We start from the raw sequence: 21,289 nt of genomic DNA, 5'->3' as shown, positions 1-21,289 counted from the left end.
GAAGGCTTACAGAACAAAATAGTTTCTCATTTAACAGTTACTACAAATGTTGCCCTATGACAATGGTTAACAATCTCACAACACATCAACAATATCTTTACTTGGGTTCCCTATCACCAGCTTCCTTGTCCCCTTTGAGTAGAAGACCTTTCAAGGTTCCTTGCAGCTCCTCAAATATTCTGAAATTCTAAAGTTTACCATCCAAGTTCGGTGCTCAAGCCAGAAATCTGGGTGTCACCTTTCAATCTTCCTTTACTTTCCACTTTCATCACTTTCTAAGATTTTGTGAGATTAACTCTTAAATAACCCTTAAATATACACCCTTCACCATCCCCACTGCCACTGCCCTAGTTTAGATCAATGTGATTCCTTCATCCCTTCTTGCTTGCCATCCTCCCCCGATAACCACCACTCCCAGCACACACACTGCATATGCCTTCCTAACTAGCCTCCACGCTATCTTACACATGGCATTTTCCACACTGAAACCAAATTATCCTTCCTCAAACACAACAAACCTGGTCATGCCACCTGGTTAATGACTCTTCTTAGCCTTCTTAAGTCAGTTCCACCTCCCTCAGAACCCTGGGCACATCCCTCTCCACTATCCCCACTATATGGTAAACACCTTATAAACCATACCTTATTCATTCATTTTCCTATCCCTAGCACCTAGGAACATGGACTTGGCTTTTCCAGCCACATCCTAAACAACTAGAACAGTGCTGGGCGCACAATCAACTCCCAGCAAAAATGAGCTGAAATAATGAATTAATCTGACTTACGTTTTAAATAGGTCATTCTGACTGGGGACAATGAATTTGAGAGGATCAAAAGTCAAAATAAAATCATTAGGAGGCTTTCACAGAGGTCCAGGGGAAAAATAAAAGTAAGCAAAGTAGAACAGAAGAACTGCCACTATGGTAAACCCATGTAATGTCCCTTGATGTTCGACAATTAACATGGCAATATGTTCTCAAAGGAATGACTAAATAGTTACTTCCTTCATGTGGGGCTGTGAGTACATTAAAAAAAAAAAAAGTTGATATGTCAAGTTATTCTATTTAAGTACTCAAATGTTACCAAGACGAAATTGATAAACTCATGCAACATTTTTTAGAGTGCAATCTGACAAAATCTATTAACACTAAAAATGCACATGCCCCTTGAGCTAACAATATACTGGTAGATATTTATCATTTGAATATATTCACAAATGTATGTCAGAATATATGCAGAGATGTTCATCATGGTTTGCTTATAACATCCCCATACTTGACACAGCATAAATACCTATTACGGGGAACGTGTTAAAAAAAAAACTTTTTAAAAATTGTACTCTGCTATTAAATAAAATGAGGAAAGCGCTTCAAGATGTACCGTGTGCTTGAATATTCTATGTATGTTAGAATACACACACACGATATTGTTATGGGTAAAATTTGTGTTATACAGAAAGAGACAGAGAAAGAGAGAAAATATTGATATAGGTAAACAATTTTTTTAAAAGATATATAAAAAATAAACAGTTAATATCCTTTGAAGAAGAATGGAGTGGTAAGGGGTAGAGGGATAATTTTATTTTCCTTTATATATCTTTATGAATTACTTAAAAAAAAAACCTTTGTATTTTACTTAAAAAAAAAAACGATATCACTTTGCGATAACAGAATAAACAAGAACATACTAATATATCAGTACTTGCTTTCTATTTTATGGAGTGTAGCTTCAACGATTCCCTTATACACACGCACACAACCGGAGAACACGCACACAAGCATGTATGTATGTGAAAGAAATATGTATGTGAATACTTTGTCAAATACAAAAACACAAAACAAATACCTCTGATCAGAACACAGGAGAGAGACCATCTTCAATCTAAACTGACCTTCAATACTAGAGTCAATGTTTCATTTGTGATTAACATAGTGCCTGCAAAGCTCTATTTGTAAAAGGTTTTCAACAATGTTTGATGGATCCTAGTTGTAAATGCTTCCAGGACCATTTTTTTTGTCCTAAAATAGACATGACCCGTTTCACTGTATACTAATGAAGCATCCTTCCATCTGCATTACCTGTGCAGTCCCTTAATGTTCAATGACAACTTTCATACAACTTTCATTTCATTTCTATTTCTAAGATATAAACTCTGATGACTCCTATGGAAATGTTTAACAGTAGATGCATACCACTTTTCTGTGACATAATTCATTTCAGTTATTTTATGCTGCAGGGGCTTATGCAACAAAAGTTACCCATAAATTCTTAAGAAAAGCTGTACATGTTGCTGATTTTTCCCCCTCTAAACTACATTATAATCAAATAGCTCTTTCAAAGGCAATTATTCTGCCTTTTCTTCAGTCACCTACCTACTCTGTGCTATAACTAAATCCCTGGAAATGTTACTCTGTTAGATGAGGGCTTTGTTTACACAGTTCACTATCTCTGCTTTAAACTATTTCTAACCTCAAGAATGTGAAATGTTTACCACAGCCACTATTTTTTCAGTTGTAAATGTATTTCTAAAGCAAGTATTCTAATTACCCATTATTGGGAAGTCACAGAATAGTTCCCTATTTTGCAAGTCAATTCAGGAGAAAAACAGAAAGCCCGGTTAAATCCAATTTAGGTGAGGTTAAGCACTGCAGGCCTAAACACACAGATAGAGCCAACCACTGACCCCTCCTGTGTCTGGTATTGTAATGTTAACAACAGCAAACAAAAGGACCAAGGGAAGGAGAATGAAGATTACCAGTCCCAACTAAAAGGAAGACAGTGGTTCTCTTTTCAAAGATCCACCTGGAGGGACACATACCACATACCAGGTCTAAAGGTTTTAGGTCACTCCAGGTAATTTGCATTTTACCACTCAACCAAGAAAGGGAGAAAAGCTTTATTACTAAAAAGTTTATTCTGGTACAACTTTATTACTAAAAGGCACTATCCTGGAACAAGGAAACCCTGGTGGCGTAGCGGTTAAGAGCTACAGCTGCTAACCAAAAGGTCAGCAGTTTGAATCCACCAGGTGCTCCTTGGAAACCTTATGGGGTAGCTGTACTCTGTCCTATAGGGTCGCTGTGAGTCGCAATCGACTGGACGGCAATGGGTATATATGTACCCTGGAACAAAAGCATATTAAGCTGTATAACCAAGCAACCAGTTGCAGTCGACTCTGACTCATAGCAACCCCCATGTGTGTCAGAGTAGAACTGTACTCTGGAGGGTTTTTAACTGTTGCTTTTTCAGAAGTAGATAGTAGTGTTAAGCTGTGATGCCCCTAAAAGACTGGATCTTAAATTGATGGAATGATTTCTGGCAATGGAGGGGTGGGGTGGGGTCGGTATGGAGAAAAGAAGTTCACAAGAAACAAAGCCTGAGGCTGGAAGATGGGATACTATAAATGAAGCTGATAACCTAGGGCGGTAATACAAGAGCCAATCAGACTGAAAGGAGCCCCAACCACAGGGAAGTGTGCATCTGCTGAAGGAAGTCCAGGTCACAGGTCTGGGCACCAGTAACAAATTACCTCAGAGAACTTAACTGATGCTAACGGCCAGTAAAAGGGATGAGACTGCCAGGTCACTGTTGTGCAAAGAAATCAAGTTTCCAGAAGCTCAAAGAGTTAGTAAATTCTCTTGGTAATTACCAATACACCAAAAGGAGCTTTTTGTAAGGCAGCACCAAGCCCCGTGGAATGCCTCTGAACTAGATTAAACCTCTAGACTAGTAATTAAACTAACTTTATATGGGAGAGATCTCTTGCTCAAACTTGAGCAATCCTGCTCATTTCAGGAAAGCAATTTTCACACAGAAGTGGAAACAAGAAACTTCTGAGCCTCAATTTCAGCTCAGATACCATCATTGGCAGCCTCTATTTACCTAGCTACAAAATCAAGATACTAATTACTTCTAAGCAGTGTTAAAGGGATTAAGCTTAAAAAATACTGTAAAGATGAAAAGCACTAAGTCCCAGTCTCATATCATTTGCAGGTAGTTTAACAGTCTCTGTTTCTGTATCAGCAAACAAGCTTCCCCATTTTATCCATCCAGACATTTCGATAATAGTCATTGCCACAGTTTCTATGTGCTTTTTACCAGACAGCCAGCTGAAACACTGCTTGGCATCTTGTCAAAATGACATGCTGCTACATAATGTTATAGACTGCAAGAGACCGAAAGTTTAGAAAAGATGATTCTTCTTCAAATTGATCAATGCTATGCTTCAGAATACTACTATTTGTTTCTTATAGCTGGGTAATACATTGGTAAATGAAATAGCTCTAGAAAATATTGCCACACTGCACAACCACAGACTGAGCATTTTAAGTGCCACTTTAAAAATAAGAATGTTTATTCCTAATACCACACATGCCTAAATATAAGGCAAGTTCTCCCTCCCTCAAAATTAACCCCAGAAAAGTGAGTGTCATGTTATATACATAGTTGCTCCTTACAAAGTCTCAGATCATGGGGTATTCTCCCAATCACTTGACCTTGAGAAGTACAAGTACAATTTGGGGAAGGCAGATTAGCCTAAAACAACCTCATTATTACTAACTCTAGATGTTTACAGAGGTCCCCTGAATAACTCAAGGTGAAAAGAAAAGGGAAAGAAAGTATTTCTGGAGCGGGATCTTACAAACGCAGTGCTGAATGTCAAAGGAGCCATTTAAAGTTTGTTCTAAAGAGCAATAAATGGTGAACTGTTACATCAGGATGAACTGGGAATAAGGGAAAAAACCAACAGTCCTAATGTATATGTCAGTGGGATCAAATTACCAGAGACAGCATTGTACATGAAGTCCAAAAGTGCTTCATCTTGTACAACTTGGACAATGAAGGTGACGTACTCTGCAAAGTTATGTTAATGGATGATTCAAAAAGGGGCTTAAGTGGTGATCAAGACACTGATTCAAAATTCATACGAAGAATTTGACTAAAATATTTCTTGATATGTGAGTATAGAAAGAAGCAATTGTAATTTTATATAATGTGATTGTATATATTTGTGTGTAAACAAATGAAAAATATTTTAAGTAGGGCTTTTTCCTCTACATCCTTAAATATTTATTTAATCAAGTTGGTCGTGAAACATTTTTTTTGAATCTTCTCATTGGAGAAATGGTGAACTGGAGACTTTATGTTTGATACAGCTTTGTAACTGGACATACATGCAGCCAATTCTAGAACATTCCAGTACAACGTTTTGGTAGAGGAATGTGAATAACAAATTTTAAGAATCCTATAAAAATTTACTTTTGTGACGATTCTGAAAGATGGTTATGATTCATAATAATTATGATAAAACCTATATATGGGAACCATGGACAGGGCTGGAATATATGGGATCAGAAAATAGGTATGGGCTTCTCCTTAAACTGAGCTCATTATAGCTCCTAAAAAGAAAGTGCCCTGTGATTCTTGTGTCTATCCTTCATGAAGTACAGCACTGTGAATGAGGTTTGTGGATCAACAACAAATCCAAAGAAAGCTTCAACCAACATTGCTGCAGAGGGCTGTGTGCTGAACAACTCTAGTGGGTGCCATTCACACCATAGTCACACTGGGTTTGTGTATTTATAAGGACAGTTTTCAGCAGATGGCAGGAAGTGGCATCTTTTTCTAATTGGCACGAGGGTGCCCTATGGGTTGCCAGTGGTGCAGCTCCAGCAGAACATCTCCTCTAGGTGTGGAAATGTAAGAAATAGATTTCATGCTGATGAACGGTTCCTAATTTAAGAGATGAGAATGTGATCAAATAAGTGACTCAAAAAAGAGTTACCTTGTAGATCCCAAAGAACCCCAGGTCTCGTACGACAGACAAAGCACTGACTCGAGGACCCGTGGTGATTTCTCCAGCCACTTGCAAACGAATCTTGACAATTTCTAAAGGATTGGTGAAAATCACCTGGGAGCCTCCTGCCTGAAAAATAGAAAAAGAAAATATTTAGGATCAAAGAGTCTGAAGGGACAGTAAGTACAGGGTAATGGTAAGTAAGGGGAGTCAGGAAGAGGTAAGTGGTTTTTCTCAAGGAAGCTCAGAATATTCTGTCCTCAGGAGACTGTAGTTTCATTCCTTGTCCCATCATTTAAAACAGTGATTCTGAGTTTGAACCATAACACAGTTACTGCCTCTGATGCCTTGGGTAAAGAGGCCCACCTTCTTAACATGGAGGCTGAAGGAGGGTAAGGATCAGAGACAGATTTCTGCAGGACTCAGAGTCTTCACACCAAAATGACAAACCATGCACCATAAGCAACTGCTACCATGGGGCTCAAAGCCAAGGGCACAAATAGACAGCAATAAAATGAAACGAACAATTAGAATCCAAATAGAGAGAAGTGGATCTGCCTCTCTGAATAGGAGGGGGGCAAGAAGGATAAAGACTCTCACATGATGGATTTCTTTCTGGCAATGGTTGAAAAATTGCCAGAGAACACGTAAACTTACTTGAAAGCAATTTTTCTTCTCTTGAAAAATCAGGTCAATCATCAAATACCATTTTATGGAGTTACATATTCTTATAATTTTATTTATATATTACCTGGGTATACAATTGCTCTTCTCATATAAGATAAAAGGTATGGTAGAGTAGGAAAAATATGCATTAAATCAATTATGGCCCAAACTTTGAACAACTTGTGTTATTTCATTCCAGCAGTGGCTGACTGCCACACCTCCGAGATCATCAGTGAAAATCTTTAAAGTGCACTATAAGGGAAATTTTAAGCTAGCTATTTTGAAGCTAAGCCTATATTTATGATAAGCAATTACATTCTTTCTGACTCTACTTCAACTTGTTATTCCTTGTCACAAATATACGAACTTTTTGTATACAAACTAAGGTTAACATGCAGTGTAGTTCAGAATATTTATCATGCAATCATGTCACCAAAGCCAGACCACAGACATAGTGCTTACATTTTACAGCTCAGTAGATGACACCATGGTAACAGGCACATTCTGGGTCAACATCATACAAAACTACTACTTGCTAGATTCCCTGATCCCATTTATCAATGTATGTGCCCTCACAAAATGGCCTTTACTAATCAAAATTAGCTACAAGGATTTTCTTTGCAGTATTGTTCATAAAAACTGAAAAAAAAAATTAGAAACAATCTAAATGTCCAATTGTACGGGAAAGATTAAATAACTTTGAGTGTGTTCATACAATGATACTACGCAGGCAATAAAATATTGTGGGAAAATATTTAATATATACTATTAAATAAAAATCCTAATATTTAAAAAATATATGCACACCTTTTCCCTACCCCCTACTCCCACATAAAATAGATATACCGAAGTGGTGCTTTTGAGGGAGTGGGATTACAATTTTTTTCTTTTTTTTTTTTTTTTGCTATACATTTTTTATTTCTTCTATAAAGAGAAAATACTTTTGCATAACTTACCTAATATACATAACAATGTTAACAGAAAATGCAAAAAGAGAAAAAATGTCTATCTACTAACTCTCCAAATCAAATTGTTTTTCCATTTTTACAAACCTAATATCTTAAATAAAGACACACTTGTTCTTAAAAACATACAAGGACTCTCCCCCTCTCCACACATTAAAACTGCTAAGGGAACAATAGTAGTCTCTGGCCTGCCACAGACTCTCTCTCCTTGTCTGTTCCACCATGCTTTGCCCATCACCTTCTCCTAGACAACTCTATCAAGACAGGCTGAACCATGTGGCCTGGGGTTCACTGAAAGGCCCAGGAAAAGGCCCTTTTGAAGTAGGAGGTACAGCACAAACCATATGCAGAGGGTGGAAGTGTGTTCTTCTGATCCATATGAAGGTATTTTGCTCCCACTGTTCTACTGCTCAAAACAGCCACAAGGAACCCGTGTACAGCTGCTGCAACCTGCAGGTACATGGGAAGAGCAACCCCCCTGCCTGCCTATAGCACTTGCGCTTTTTGTGGGTTTGCACATACTTCTTTCCCACAGGGAGTTCTTTAAGGTTGGCAGAATACAGAGATGTAACACACACACAACTGTGCCTGGGGCACAATCAGGTTTAGAAAACAGGTCATCTGTGCACTTGTGGACCAGAACTCTCTTCATATGGAAATGAAAACAGGACAGAGTTACAAAAATGAATAAAAATTCAAAATTTAAAAATCATTTTATGTGGCAGAACTGCTGAGAGTCACTGAGTTGAATCTGCCCGAGGCTGATTTATTCTTTTCCCATACAAAAATTTATACATACATTGTTATGTGACCCTAATTGCTCTCCCCATACTGTGACAGCACAATCCTCCTTTCCACCTGATTCCCCATGTCCATTCAACCAGCTCCTAACCCTCTCTGCCTTCCCATCTCACCTCCGGACAGAAGCTGCCCATTTAGTCTCTTGTATCTACTTAAGCTAAGAGGCACACTCTTCAGAAGTATCATTTTATGTCCCACAGTCCAGTCCAATCTCTGTCTGAAGAGATGGAGTTAGAAACTGTTTTAGTTCTGGGCTGATAGAGAATCCAGGGGCCATGCTTTCCGGGTTCCTCCAGTCTCAGTCAGAACATTAAGTCTGGTCTTTTTATTAGAATTTGAGTTCTGTACCCCACCCTTCCCCTGCTCCATCAAGGACTCTCTGTTATGTTCCCTGTCGGGGCGGTCATTGGTGGTAGCCAGGCACCATCTAGTTCTTCTGGTCTCAGGTCGATGAAGTCTCTGGTTTATGTGGCCCTTTCTGTCTCTTGGGCTAATACTTTCCTTTTGTCTTTGGTGTTCTTCATTCTCCTTTACTGCATGTGGTTGGGACCAATTGATACATCTTAGATGGCCACCTGAAAGCTTTTAAGACCCCAGCGCCGAGGCTAATTTTAAAAAGCTCAAAAGTTGGTAAGACCATCTCCACCAAGGAAAAATGGGAAATAATCAACAGACACCAATCTTCTTGAAGAATAGGAGAGATACTCAGTGTCATACTTATCCAAGTACTGCCAATAGTGGGTAAGAAAACAGCTGAATATTGCACATAATGACCAAACCTTAGTCCCCTTATTTTAAAATCACCTCTCTTATTATGAGGATCAAAGAGATGGGGAACGTAAAGCAATCAACACCGTGCTCAAGACAGTAGTTAATCCAAATATGTTGGTTTATATCCCTCTTCTCCAAAATTGGTGGTTTTTCTCCCTAGCTGCACATTAGAATCACTGGTAGAACTTTTTAGAAGTCATGATGCGTGTTCCCACTCTACACAAATTAAATCAGAATTTCCGTGTCTATCCTTTTTAAAAAATTTCCTATGTAATTATAAAGTGCAGTCAGGGTTGAGGGCTATTTCACTAAATCACCTCTGGGTTCCCTCTGAATTCTGAGAGTATGCTCACATAAGTTTACTTAAAGTTGTGATTTCTAATCCCAGTTTTCCAGATTATTTCAGAGAGTAACTATGAGCTACCTTTTTTTTTTTCTTTTTTTTTTATATTTTATTGTACTTCAGGTGAAGGCTTACAGAACAAATAGTTTCTCATGAAACAGTAGTAAACATGTTGTTTTATGACATTGGTTAACAACCCCACAACATATTAACCCTCTAATTTCTCAACCTTTTTTTTTTTTGGTGAAAATACACATAGCCAAAGTGAGCTAGCTACCTTTTACATGATTTACATGGGATCTTACGACAAACTTTTTACACCAAGTGGTACCATTATTAAATGGTGTAATTCTTAGGCACAGAACCACTGTGTTATTGATTACATCAGATCGTTAATACCTATAAACGTTTTTAATATTTTATGCAATAAAATGAGAATTTATAATGAACTTCCTCCACGTCAATCAATCGATAACAATTCTTTTAGCATAGCAAAGTGAGATCCAATCACCAAGGATGATGCAAAGAGTCAAATCCACTTCAGAGAGAACAGCAGGAAACAGAAGCATTGGGAAGAAAGAGAGTAGTGATACCAGGAAAAAATAATGATGTACCTGTTTTCCTCTGGTGGGCTCAGAAAGAAAGAACTTACAGATTCAAAGTGGCACATTGTGGAGATGCAGAGGATGAATCTGGTCCTTTGGAGTCAAGCTGCAAGGCAACGAGACTCCAAGGCACCAAGGGAAGATGCTTATCATCAGACACACAGTGTCTGGGCATCACCAAGACTTGATCGCTGAGCAGCAACTACCTGCTGCTCTTCTGCCTCCTGGTCTATTGTCTATTCACAGTATCTCACACATGTTCCTCCTTTGCAAAGATCAAAGACAGCCGAACTGGTAGACAAACGGACAGACACACCTATTGTGTGCAATGTCTTTGTGTCCCTCATCACTTGAAGAGGGCTCTAGCTGTGTGAAGATATTGTATTTTTTTTTTTTTTTTTGAGTGTGTGTGTGTGCAATTTTGTCACAAATCATTTCCCTATGTCTTCCTGGAGTCTGTGGCAAGCAGGACAGGAAAAGATTTTCCATACTAGAATTGGCTCAGTGTGGCATCTTGTTTTTACAATGAGGACACTGACTTCTCTACAGGTTTTTCTGGTATATTTTTTGTTGTTAGATCTTAGTTACTACTAATAACTGGATCCATCTAAAGAGACACACACACCTATTAGAGATGCACTGTTGCTACTTTATCACCTGTTCATTTATTTATTCAGCAAATATTTATAAGCAATCATGTTCAGAGTTTGGAAGTGCAAGAACACTGTATGAGTGAGATAGCATTCCTATTCTCAAGGAGCTTGAAGTAGGGGATCCCAAAACCCATTGCCCTCAAGTTGATTCCGACTCATAGCCATTCTGTAGATCACAGCAGAACTGCCCCATAGGGTTTCCAAGGCTTTAATCTCTACAGAAGCTGACTGCTACCTCTTTCTCCTGCGGAGTGGCTGGAGGGCTCAAATCACTGACCTTATGGTTAGCAGCGAGAGCTTAACCACTGTACCACCAGAGCTCCTGAAGTATGGGATAGAGGTCATGAATATTCATTAAGTATCTATTATGAGCTATCAGGGTATTGCTTTGCCTATATTAGATACCCTTAGTCCACCCATGAGGTAATTTTTTTTCTGATTTTATATAAGAGGAAATTGAGGCACAGGAAGATTAAAGCAACCTACCCAGCCCTACCCAGTTGGTGAGCAGAGGAAAGGATTCTCTCCCAAGTTCAGTAACTGTATGCCTCACAAATACAGAAAACACATGAGAAAAGATAATTATAACATCTGATAAGAGCTTAAGTCCAGACAAACTGATGGCACTTCAAGGAGGGCAAGATTTTCCTGGCTGGGATGGAAGAGGTGTTTTAGGGAGGTGGTGAGGTGCATAAGATGTGATACTTTAGGTGGCTACTGAAGTGCAACTAGGACTCAGGTAACTGAGGCAGAGAATGGCACAAAGGCACAGTGACAAGGGAGTGTCACACTTACATGGGTAACAGACCCAGCACTGCATCCGACCCAATAAAGGTTTGTCAAGTGAAATTTTAATAAGGATGCTGATTATGACAACATCAGTATCATCAACAACTAGCATATACTGAGTGCTTATTATGTACCAGACACTGTGCAAGAGCTTTACAAAATATTCTCATTTGATCTTCATGACCTCATGAGGTAGGTGATAATATTATCTGGGTTTTATAAGTGGGCACACTGAGGCAGAAATGAGTGAGGGGGTTTATGTAATTTGCTTGAGGTCACATAGCTAAGACAGGGGAGCTTAGATTCAGAGGTGATCCTTCTGGAAGTCAGAGCCCTGACTTATCATAGCAGCATGAAGGAATCAACCAGAGCAACTCAATTTAGATGGCAAGAAAGTGGTATGAAAGAGGATGGTTGAAAATAAGACTGCTGGGATCAAGTCATGCAAGGCTTAGATCATCCTCCTGAAGAATGAGGTTGTGTTCTGGAGATGGGTTTGTGTGTGTGGTTATGTTCAGAGGACAGCTGGGAAATAGTGTGGGAGCAGGAGAGTGTCCTGACTAGTATCTATCTCTCAGAAAGATTACTTGGCAGCAGAGGGGAGGAGTCTATTAGAGAAAAAGTGCCCTGAGGCAGGGATAACAATTAGGGTGTTAGCAGTCTAGGTGAGAGATAATAAGGACCAGGATTAGAACAATTACACTGGTAATGAGGTGCGGGTGTGGTGGGTAATGAATGCAATAGAGATCAACAGGGCTTGGAAGCTGAATACCAGGCAAAGTGACCTGGGGAGTTCAACAGGTGACACGTCCAGGAGGCAATGGAATGGAGAGTTGGGAGTTTGGAATTATACACAGATGAGGGTCTCACACCACATTTATGCTAACTGAAAGCAGGAGCTTATATGGGGTGGGAAGAAGAAGAAAAACCAAGAGTGGTGAGAGACCCAGGAAGTGCTAAGAAACCTCTGCTGTAAGCAGAGTGCACAGTGATCCAGGCACAAAAGTCAAGAAAGGGAGCTTCCAGGAGGGGGAAGGCAAAATGGTCAACAATTTCTATTGTCACAGGAAGGCAAAGACCAAAAGATAGGGTGACCTATGAAAGCCAGATAACAGGATTAAAAAGTGGATCCTGAGGAATTAGAGGGAGCTTGTGCAGTCTACAGAGTCCCTCGGTGGCTCAAATGGTTAAGCACTTGACTATTAACTGAAAGTTAGCAGTTCGAACCCACCCAGAGGCACCTTAGAAAACAGGCCTGGTGATCTGCTTCCAAAAGGTCACAGCCTTGAAAATTCTATGGAGCACAGTTCTATTCTGACACACATGGGATTTTTTTGTGTTGTCTACACTGTCAAGGGAAGGGAAAGAGAGAGAATGATAGTTGTTTATAGGAGCAAGCAAAGTAGAATGAAAATTTATTTAGGGTTATTGTTGTTAGGTGCCTTTGATATGATTTCAGTTCACAGCAACTGGTACGGCCAGATAGCTAGCAAAGAGTTTGCAAAACTATGTTGGTGGGACTGGTCTCCCCTGTTCTATTTAGGTGTGAGCTGCCCCCAACACTGGAAAATTATTTCAGAAATGTGCACCACAGGTCACAAAAAGGACAAAAAAAAAAAGAAAAAAGGCTAGATTGAGTGTAACACAAAAGCTTCCCGGTGCTGAAAACAATGCACAGTGCATGCTCTCTGATCAGGCAATAGATGGCTATGTATGAAAGGCAACACAATTGCTCTTTATCTTCAAGATCAACTTCTAATGTTTTGGACCTTTAAAGCTGCCCCCAGTAAAGGCTGGATGCCTCACCTTTCTACTCACACAAATGAAAGTTCACATCTCCATAAGACAGTTTCAGCTGTTGTGATTCCAGTCTGAAATACATCATCTTCATAAATTCACCTCTGCAACCAGGGGGACTGAGAACAACCAGAAAGGGAAATGGGACTGCAGAGGCTACAACTATGTCAGCATGAAGCCCAAGCACTAAGCTCCTCAAATGAATAGGGCTCTATTGACACAAAGCATCATTATTTCCAAATGCTCTAATTTTTGACATGATATAGTCCTCATGGTTAGAAGTAAAATGACCAGTTTTTTTCTTCTAATACCCCCTCTCTGAAATGGGCTAGACAGTCTGCAAAGAACCTGAAGTGTGGCTCCTATCACAGCTTTTGTTCCATGCCCAGATGCTTCTATAAGCTTGATTTTTTCTCCTCTTCCTCAGTTTTGCCACCTACATTTCTCTTGCTCTATAATGGTACATAATGATTTACTTCATTGTTGACACTTCCAATTCTGCATAGGTAACTTTTTTGTGAAAGAAATATATCTATGTTTTTAAAAGCAGAATTTCAAGAAATCAAATATTTAGACGGACAACACCAGAATCTAATGTCCTGCCCTAATTTCTAAGTTATCCAAGCACAGTGACCTTCTCTAAAATAATGTTAACATACTTTAAGTCCAACAATTGTGGACAAGCAGGTTTTAGAGTTATGTATGCTTTTTTAAAATGCCTTGCCAAGGCTTAGTATGATCATTATGGTAACTGTAGGAAACATCAGCTGACTAAATGTGGTATCTAAATGATATGACCAGTTCAAGAGCTCTGGTTCATACTTCCCCATAAAAATTTTTTTCCCCCACTGTTACCAACTAAACAAACCTTTCTCCGATGCTTCTGTACTATCTGAGATAGTATCCCCAGCATTCCTTCTTGGGGGTTGAGGAGTCAAATCAAAGGAACCCGTAAGATGAAAATCACCTTTTCTTACATTTTTTTTCCCTCCAAACCACTCTACGGAACACCCATGAGACTATTCAGAGAATATTTGCAGTTTTGTGTTTATATTTGTGTTTAAAAAAATACAAACCCATCATCAGTCTGTTGTCCACAGAAAACATGCCAGTGTATTTTTTTTAATTTAACATAGCCTGATTTCTGCTTTATTTTAAACTAAAAGCATTAAATTTAACTGTAATTTAATCACCTCAGTTTAATTTGAATTCACATGGTAGATACTTATAGCTACTTAAAAAATTAAGTGGCAAAATGTATATGAAGAATGTGTATCTTGATATTTTAATTATGCTCAATTGAATGTACTTAGATTTAAAGCGCTTTTCACAAATGACATGTGCTAAGAATATCTAATTGCACGCTGACATTCTAAAATGTGTGCTTACATTGTCAAAAATAGAATAATATGAAGTTATGGATTATGAATTCTTTTTTTTACTAAAACCCAAATACATTATTTTGATTATTTGGATACAAATAAAACTGTCACTACAAATAAGGTTTACACTAGTAAATGTCTAATGATTTATATTCCACACAAAATGAATGCTCAAGTGATGAGAATTTTTGAAAACTGGAAAACAAAGATTTCTTAGAAAGTTAAGCTTCAACATACTTTCCACTTACTGTCTTACTAACTCAATGTTGTATTTAATGCAGTTAAAATAGAGATATGAAATAATTTAAATATGCAGCACAAATATCGTCATCAGATATAAAGACTGCAGGTACAAAACAGATATTCCGTAAATAGCAGTGGAAGGACTAGGTTAAAACATATTGCCCAAGAGAAGTCAATTGCTGTTTGTAAATACTGAAGACAGCATTTAACACCTCACAGAGAAGTTGGCAGACATGAGGCGGCATGAGGCTGGAGGCCACTCACTTCCTCCAGCTCTGAAGGCAAGCGTGTGGGCACACTGCCCTCACAGGAGTCGTTATCACCCTGCTTCAATCAGGAACTGGATTCCTCAATGCAAGTTGAGTAAAGGGCCTTTTTCTGAACCCTGGTTAGCTGTCTGTCTAAACGCACATCTTTAAAACACACTAAGAAGAAAGACCTGGTGATCTGCTTCTGAAAACCTTATGGATCACAATAGAACACTGTTCAACTTGTCTGCTTTGGTCCCATCATCAGGAAGGATCAATCACCGGAAGAGGACATCATGTTTGGTAAAGGGTTAGCGAAAGTGAAAGAGACCCCGCAGTGAGATGGATTGGCACAGTAGCTGCAATAATGGACTCGAACATGCTGGTGATGGTGAGGATTGCACAGGACCTGACAATGTTTCCTCCTGTTGTACATAAGGTTGTTATGAGTCAGAGTCGACTTGATGGCAGCTATCTATCTATCTAAACATAAAGCAAAATAGGATATTTCTCCTTTGATTCAACGGGCAAATTTATCTTTTCTTAACTAAAAAAAAAATCTGCAACTAGATTATTCACATCTATGAAAAGAGAATAAAGTACATTCTTAACACTGAATTGTTTTTGAGACAGATACCAAATTGAAATTTCCTATTCTTAATTTCTTAACCACATGGTAAGGCAGAAAAAGGCTAATCTGCTTACAAGTTTTACAAATATTAAGTTTCACATTTTCAACTTCATAGGGTTTTAACAGGCCTATTAGAAGCCTGGCCAAGAAACCAAAGTGGAATGCATTTGACTGACATTAAAAAGCAATTAAGTTACAGACCTGTCAAATATGTTAACATCTGGGCTCTGCCTGCTCTACATGCCTATTTTGACTACTACTACCATAATTGTTTAATGATTTACAGACCTTCAATGTCTAAAGTACCCAATTATATAAAAACTGTGACCCATCTTTCTTTCTATTTTCTTATCACAACAAACCCCTCGCCTATTTATTGGAAAACTAGAAGGTGGCCCAAGGTTTGAACTGTGTTGTATCGAACAACTCTGAAACTTTTCTAAAGAGAGCAAAGGGAGGAAACGAGAGACAGCTGTCTGGGTCAGTGACAGTCATGACTCAGACTTTCCTCTAATAAGATGACATTCTAAGCCACTACAGGCAGCCTGTGGAGCCCTGGTGACACAGTGGTGAAGAGTTATGGTGAGCTAAGGCTGCTAACCAAAAGGTTGGCAGTTCGAATCCACCAGCTGCTCCTCAGAAACCCTATGGGGCAATTCTACTCTGTCCTATAGGGTCACTATGAGTTGGAAACGACTCGATGGCAACAGGTTTGGTTTGGTTTTATAGGCAGCCCATAGGCATCCGATGGCAGCCCATGGGTAGCGTCAGCGGTTAAGTACTCAACTACTACTAGCCGAAAGGTTGGAGTATGGAATCCACCCAGAGACACTTTGAGAGACAGGTCTGATAAGCTACTTCCAAAAGGCCACAGCCATGAAAACCGTACAGAGCAGTTCTGCTCTGCACACAAGGGGTTGCCATAAGTCCGAATCAAGTAGACGACAACTAACAACACCAGGCAGGCCACAGCTAGGTAGGCCAAACCTATGAACCCTTAGTGCTATGAGATATTTCTTTTATTTTCGCCCGAGTCTAAAAAGAAGAAGTTTGGAGAATAACTGAAGCAAAGAGGGAGCAGAATTTCATTTCAGGCCGATGCCTTAGTTTCACCCTCTCCATACACACCACCCTCTTCCCCCACCCAATAAACTGCAATGAAGCGAGCTGCTGCCTCAGCTTCTCAGAAACCTCCAAATTCAGACACTGCCATGGTTAACATTTTTGGCTATTCATCAGCTCCTTTTTTAAAGCCTTTTGTATGATTCCTTTGTGATTCCAACATGATTATTTCACATGTTAACCATTCAAATATTTTCTATTAAACACGTAAGCAATAATGAATAAGGTACACCAATGGCTCCAAGTTGTTTATCTTCATCCTGTTCTTAAGGTTATGAGTATATTTCAGGGTTGTTTATTTGCCATTCTTAGCAGCTAAATCAAATAAAATAAATAGAAACTTTTTAAAGGTTGGTTCCATCACTGAGTGATCATTGTAGGCCTTTCTGTAAAACATCCTGAATATACAGGCATGGTTACTGTTACCCCCTAAGCCTATCAGTTCCTGAACACACATACATTCCTCCTACCCCCTCAATCCCTGGAGTTAGTGCCTCTTCACTGGCTACCTGTCTCTAAATTAACATTAACTTGACATACAAAGTGACCACTCTTCATTTACAATTCCGTAACTGCCCATATCAATACCTTCAAGTCAAGTATTTACACATTCAATAAATATTTTTTATGCATCTCCCACATATCAGACATAATGTTAGACACAGAGATATAAATAACAATGAAACGTGGGCCCTGTCATCAGAGTTTAAAGTTGGCTCAGTTCAGTCAAAATTTACCCAAGGTTCTTACGATGCAGTTAGTCGTCAGCATGAAGTTATAAAGAAAGGTCTCCTCAAATGGCAAAGCAGTGACTATATTTGACAAAGACAGGAGGTCAGACATAATACCTGATTTAATTTCTGAGCCTTAGAGTCATGAGGAGTTGGAGGATATGAGTAAAGTTTAAGTACAAATTTAGAAAAACTGTAATATTATTACATTTTTGAGGGTACATATACACACACAAATCTCCCAGGGAATCATTCCGAATAGTAATTATAACAAATGCAGAAAGCGATGTAACTAATCATTAGAATTTTCATTAAACTATAAATGGACTATAAAAATACAAGCATTAAAAAATAATAGCCTTATTTCCATAGCATCATTATAATACATAATAAATCTTGGCCCTTTGACATGTAACACAGGCACAGTCTTATAGAAATTCAACTTAATGATTGAGCCTCATATCATTCTATATTTATAACAGCAACAGTAGGGTATGTGCACAGGGACTTGTGCAGTGAAATATTCTGCCTTCAGAAAACTACACTGTGAGGCCACGTCTCCACAGGAGACCCTGGGAAGAGAAAGATCACAAAAGCAGGACTTAAATCCACTTCAGGCAATCTACCTCACCAGCTCTGATTGCCAGAGCAGATGCGTTCATTACATGAGGAAATTTTCTTCTTGGTTTGATATGATTGGGCCTGAAATCTCAAGGGATTTCAAGCTCAATCAGAAGGACTATGGCTTTGGGTATATTTCATGACAAAAGTATATACACTACTTACTGTTCAGGGGATACTTACAGAATTCTGAGCTAAAAACAACATGGTTCAAGAAGGGTTTGAACACATTTATAGGATGGTTGAAACAAATGGAGTTGTTAAGCAAAGCCATTGATATCTGGGTGGGGTCATGGCTCAAGGCTACTCTATGGCCTGGCACACAAAGATGGGGTATGCCAATCCAATTTCCTCTCAGTAATTAAATGAAAAACAAAAAACAAACTGAGCAACTGAACTAAATAGCTGGGACTGGTGCAAGGGATGAAAAGAGGCTGAAAGGTCATACTGTAGAGAGAAAGGCAGGTGGTCAGCAAGCACAAGAAGAGAATTCTTGTGAAAACTGTCACCACAAGGAAGATAAGAAATGGATCAGCAAAGTAAGAAGATGTGCAGAGATAGGCAAAGGCACTGTGAGAGAGACCAAGAAGTCCAAGAGGAGAAAATGGTAGAGTTGCCTCAATTCTCAATAGTCTTCGGTCTTAGCTGTTGTATACTCTTAAGGTAAACCTTGATTTGCTTGTTTTAACTTCAGTGAGGTTCTGCCCACTGCAGCATGAAACAAATGGGAGCAGGGATGGCTTTCAGGATCAGAACAAACCCTTGGAGAAGACATGGGATTGGCTATGAAACCATCATAAGTTAGGCGGCAAGGAAGATATCCCTATCCTACAATGCTGCAGAGCTACCAGTGGCAGTTTAAAGACAGCTGCAAAATTCTTTGCTATTCCTCTCATTGAGAGGTGGAGTCTTATTTCACTCCTCTTGAATCTGGGTTGGATTTAGTGACTTATTTGACCACTAGAATGCAGCAGAAGTGACATTCTTATCTCCAAGGTTAGGTCATAAGAAGCCTTGCAGCTTCAGCCCAGGACTCTTGGAATGCCTGATCTTGGGAGACTCTCTCTCAGAATCAAGCTGCCAACAACTGAAAAGCCCAAGCCACATGGAGAAGCCATACATAGGTGCTCTGATACAGACCCACCAGCTCCCAGCTGCCAGTCAGCATCCCTGCCAGCTACAAGAATGGGCCACCCTGCACATCAGTTGAACTTTCGGATGACTCCAGCACCAGGTATCATCTGCCTACAACCACATGAAGATCCCAAGTGAGAACTGCCCAGTCAACCCACAAACCATAAGCAATGATGACAGCTTGTTGCTTGATGTCACGAAGTTTTTGGGTAATTTGTTATATGGCAATAAATAACCAGAATGCCTCTCTTCCTCAATGATGGAAAAACATTAAAATCATTCCCATTAGAAGGCAAGCCCTGGACAAGGATTGGAATGCAGTGTGACCAAAAAGATGAAATGAAAATCATATTTACAAAAAGGATGCTTTGCTGCCTGGCAGAAGAAACCAATCAGTAGGGGAAGGACAAATATGTAGACTCACAAAGAAGATGAGAGATGATTTCAAGAGACCTCGAAGTGGTTCAAGTCATTAACATGCCATATCCAAATTCCAACAAACCCCCTTTCTCTTCAGGTAATGCAGTAAGATCATATTCCTTTCCACCCAAAAAGCTTAACTAAAACATTCATTTTCATAAAATCCAAAATACATAAATTAGAAGTTAAAAAGCAAGTACTAGAACAGAGGGAAGACTAACATTTTAGCTGTGTTTTAATAATTTCCTATATATTATCTCTTATTTAATCTTCAAATAACTGTGCAAAGTAAGTGTGGTGGATTATAAATGCAACTTCTTTGCCATGGCTCCCATTAAAAGTCTATTCTTCTCTCCTTGAGTCTGGGTGGCCTGCAACAACCTGTTTTGACAAACAGAATGTGGGTTAATTGATGCTGTGTAACTTCCAAGCCTAGGCCTGAAGAAATACAGTTTCCCCTTTTGCTCTTAGAACCAGACACCACGGTATAAGGAAGCCCAAGCGGCCATGTGGAGTATTTCACCTGGAGAAGAACCTCGGCTTCTAGCCCCAGCTGGCCACCATTTGCATGAGGACATGTTGGACCTTCCAGCTGTCCCAGCATTTCCAGGTGACCTCATGTGAAGCAGAACTGTCTTCCATTATGAAAAAGAATATATTATTGTTTTAAGCTACTCGGTTTTGGAGTGGCTTGTTAAGCAGCAATAGATAACTGGAAGTATCAGTTGTTACCTTCACTTAACAGACAAGAAAACTAAGGCACAAAGAAGTCAAGTAAGTTGTCTAAACTGTGCCTCACATCTGGTGGGTGAAGGGCTTAGGACCCCAAACTAACTAAAAACCTCTCCAGAAAAAAAAGGTTGCCTCCTGTTAAACGTGGTTATTTTCATTATGAATGACTATGATGTTCAAAAGAATTAATTTTACAAATAAAAACATTCTTGCTACTCAGTTCTCAAAAATTAGAATTGCAAGGTTTTGAAAGGAACACTTTTACTTTGCAAAATGATGTCCAGCTCTATGCTTACCATCCTTTCTGATATGGGAAGCAGGGAAAGCATGGATGGGAGAGAAAGTCAATAGTAAGTTTTATTGTTCAGGAGACTAAGGAGTGTGACTAAGATAAAAGAAAAGATATATACAAATCAATCACCAGATTTGTCATCTACAAACTGTGAAGATTTGACAATATCACTTTCAAGGTCCATTTCAGTTTTAAAATTCTTTCATTTAACAAATATTTACTGAGGCCTTGCTGGTGACCATACACTGTTTTAGGACTTTGGGTTACATCAATGAAAACAACAGGCAAAGACCCTGGCTTTGTAGAGCTTATAGTCTATGAGGAGAAAGACTGACAATAAACAAAAAATACGATAAATAAGAAAAGTATATACTTTGTTTGAAGATGGTAAGAGCTACAGGAGAGAGGCAGAAGGAAGGGGAAGAGAGAGAGAAAGAAAGCAGAGTAACCACGGTAGTCAAAACAGCCTGGTACTGGTACAACAACAGATACATAGACCAATGGAACAGAATTGAGAATCCAGACATAAATTCATCCACCTATGAG

The 21,289-nt window shown here is 39.1% G+C and overlaps 1 protein-coding gene across 2 annotated transcripts in view; it reads right to left on the bottom strand.

Moving 5' to 3' along the window:
• The window catches only part of SLC25A13 (solute carrier family 25 member 13), a 222,051-nt gene that overhangs the window by 24,524 nt on the left and 176,238 nt on the right, over positions 1–21,289 (bottom strand). For both annotated transcript variants that reach the window (XM_012558304.2, XM_004386134.2), the window contains one exon: positions 5,786–5,926. In XM_012558304.2, the coding sequence (XP_012413758.1) occupies positions 5,786–5,926 (141 nt within the window). The remainder of the gene's footprint in view (positions 1–5,785; positions 5,927–21,289) is intronic.

Source organism: Trichechus manatus, unplaced genomic scaffold, assembly GCF_000243295.1.
Source record: "Trichechus manatus latirostris isolate Lorelei unplaced genomic scaffold, TriManLat1.0 scaffold00156, whole genome shotgun sequence".
NCBI classification, from domain to species: Eukaryota; Metazoa; Chordata; class Mammalia; order Sirenia; family Trichechidae; genus Trichechus; species Trichechus manatus.
The sequence above is the reverse complement of the archived record's forward strand: the minus strand, read 5'-3'. Positions and strand labels throughout refer to the sequence as shown.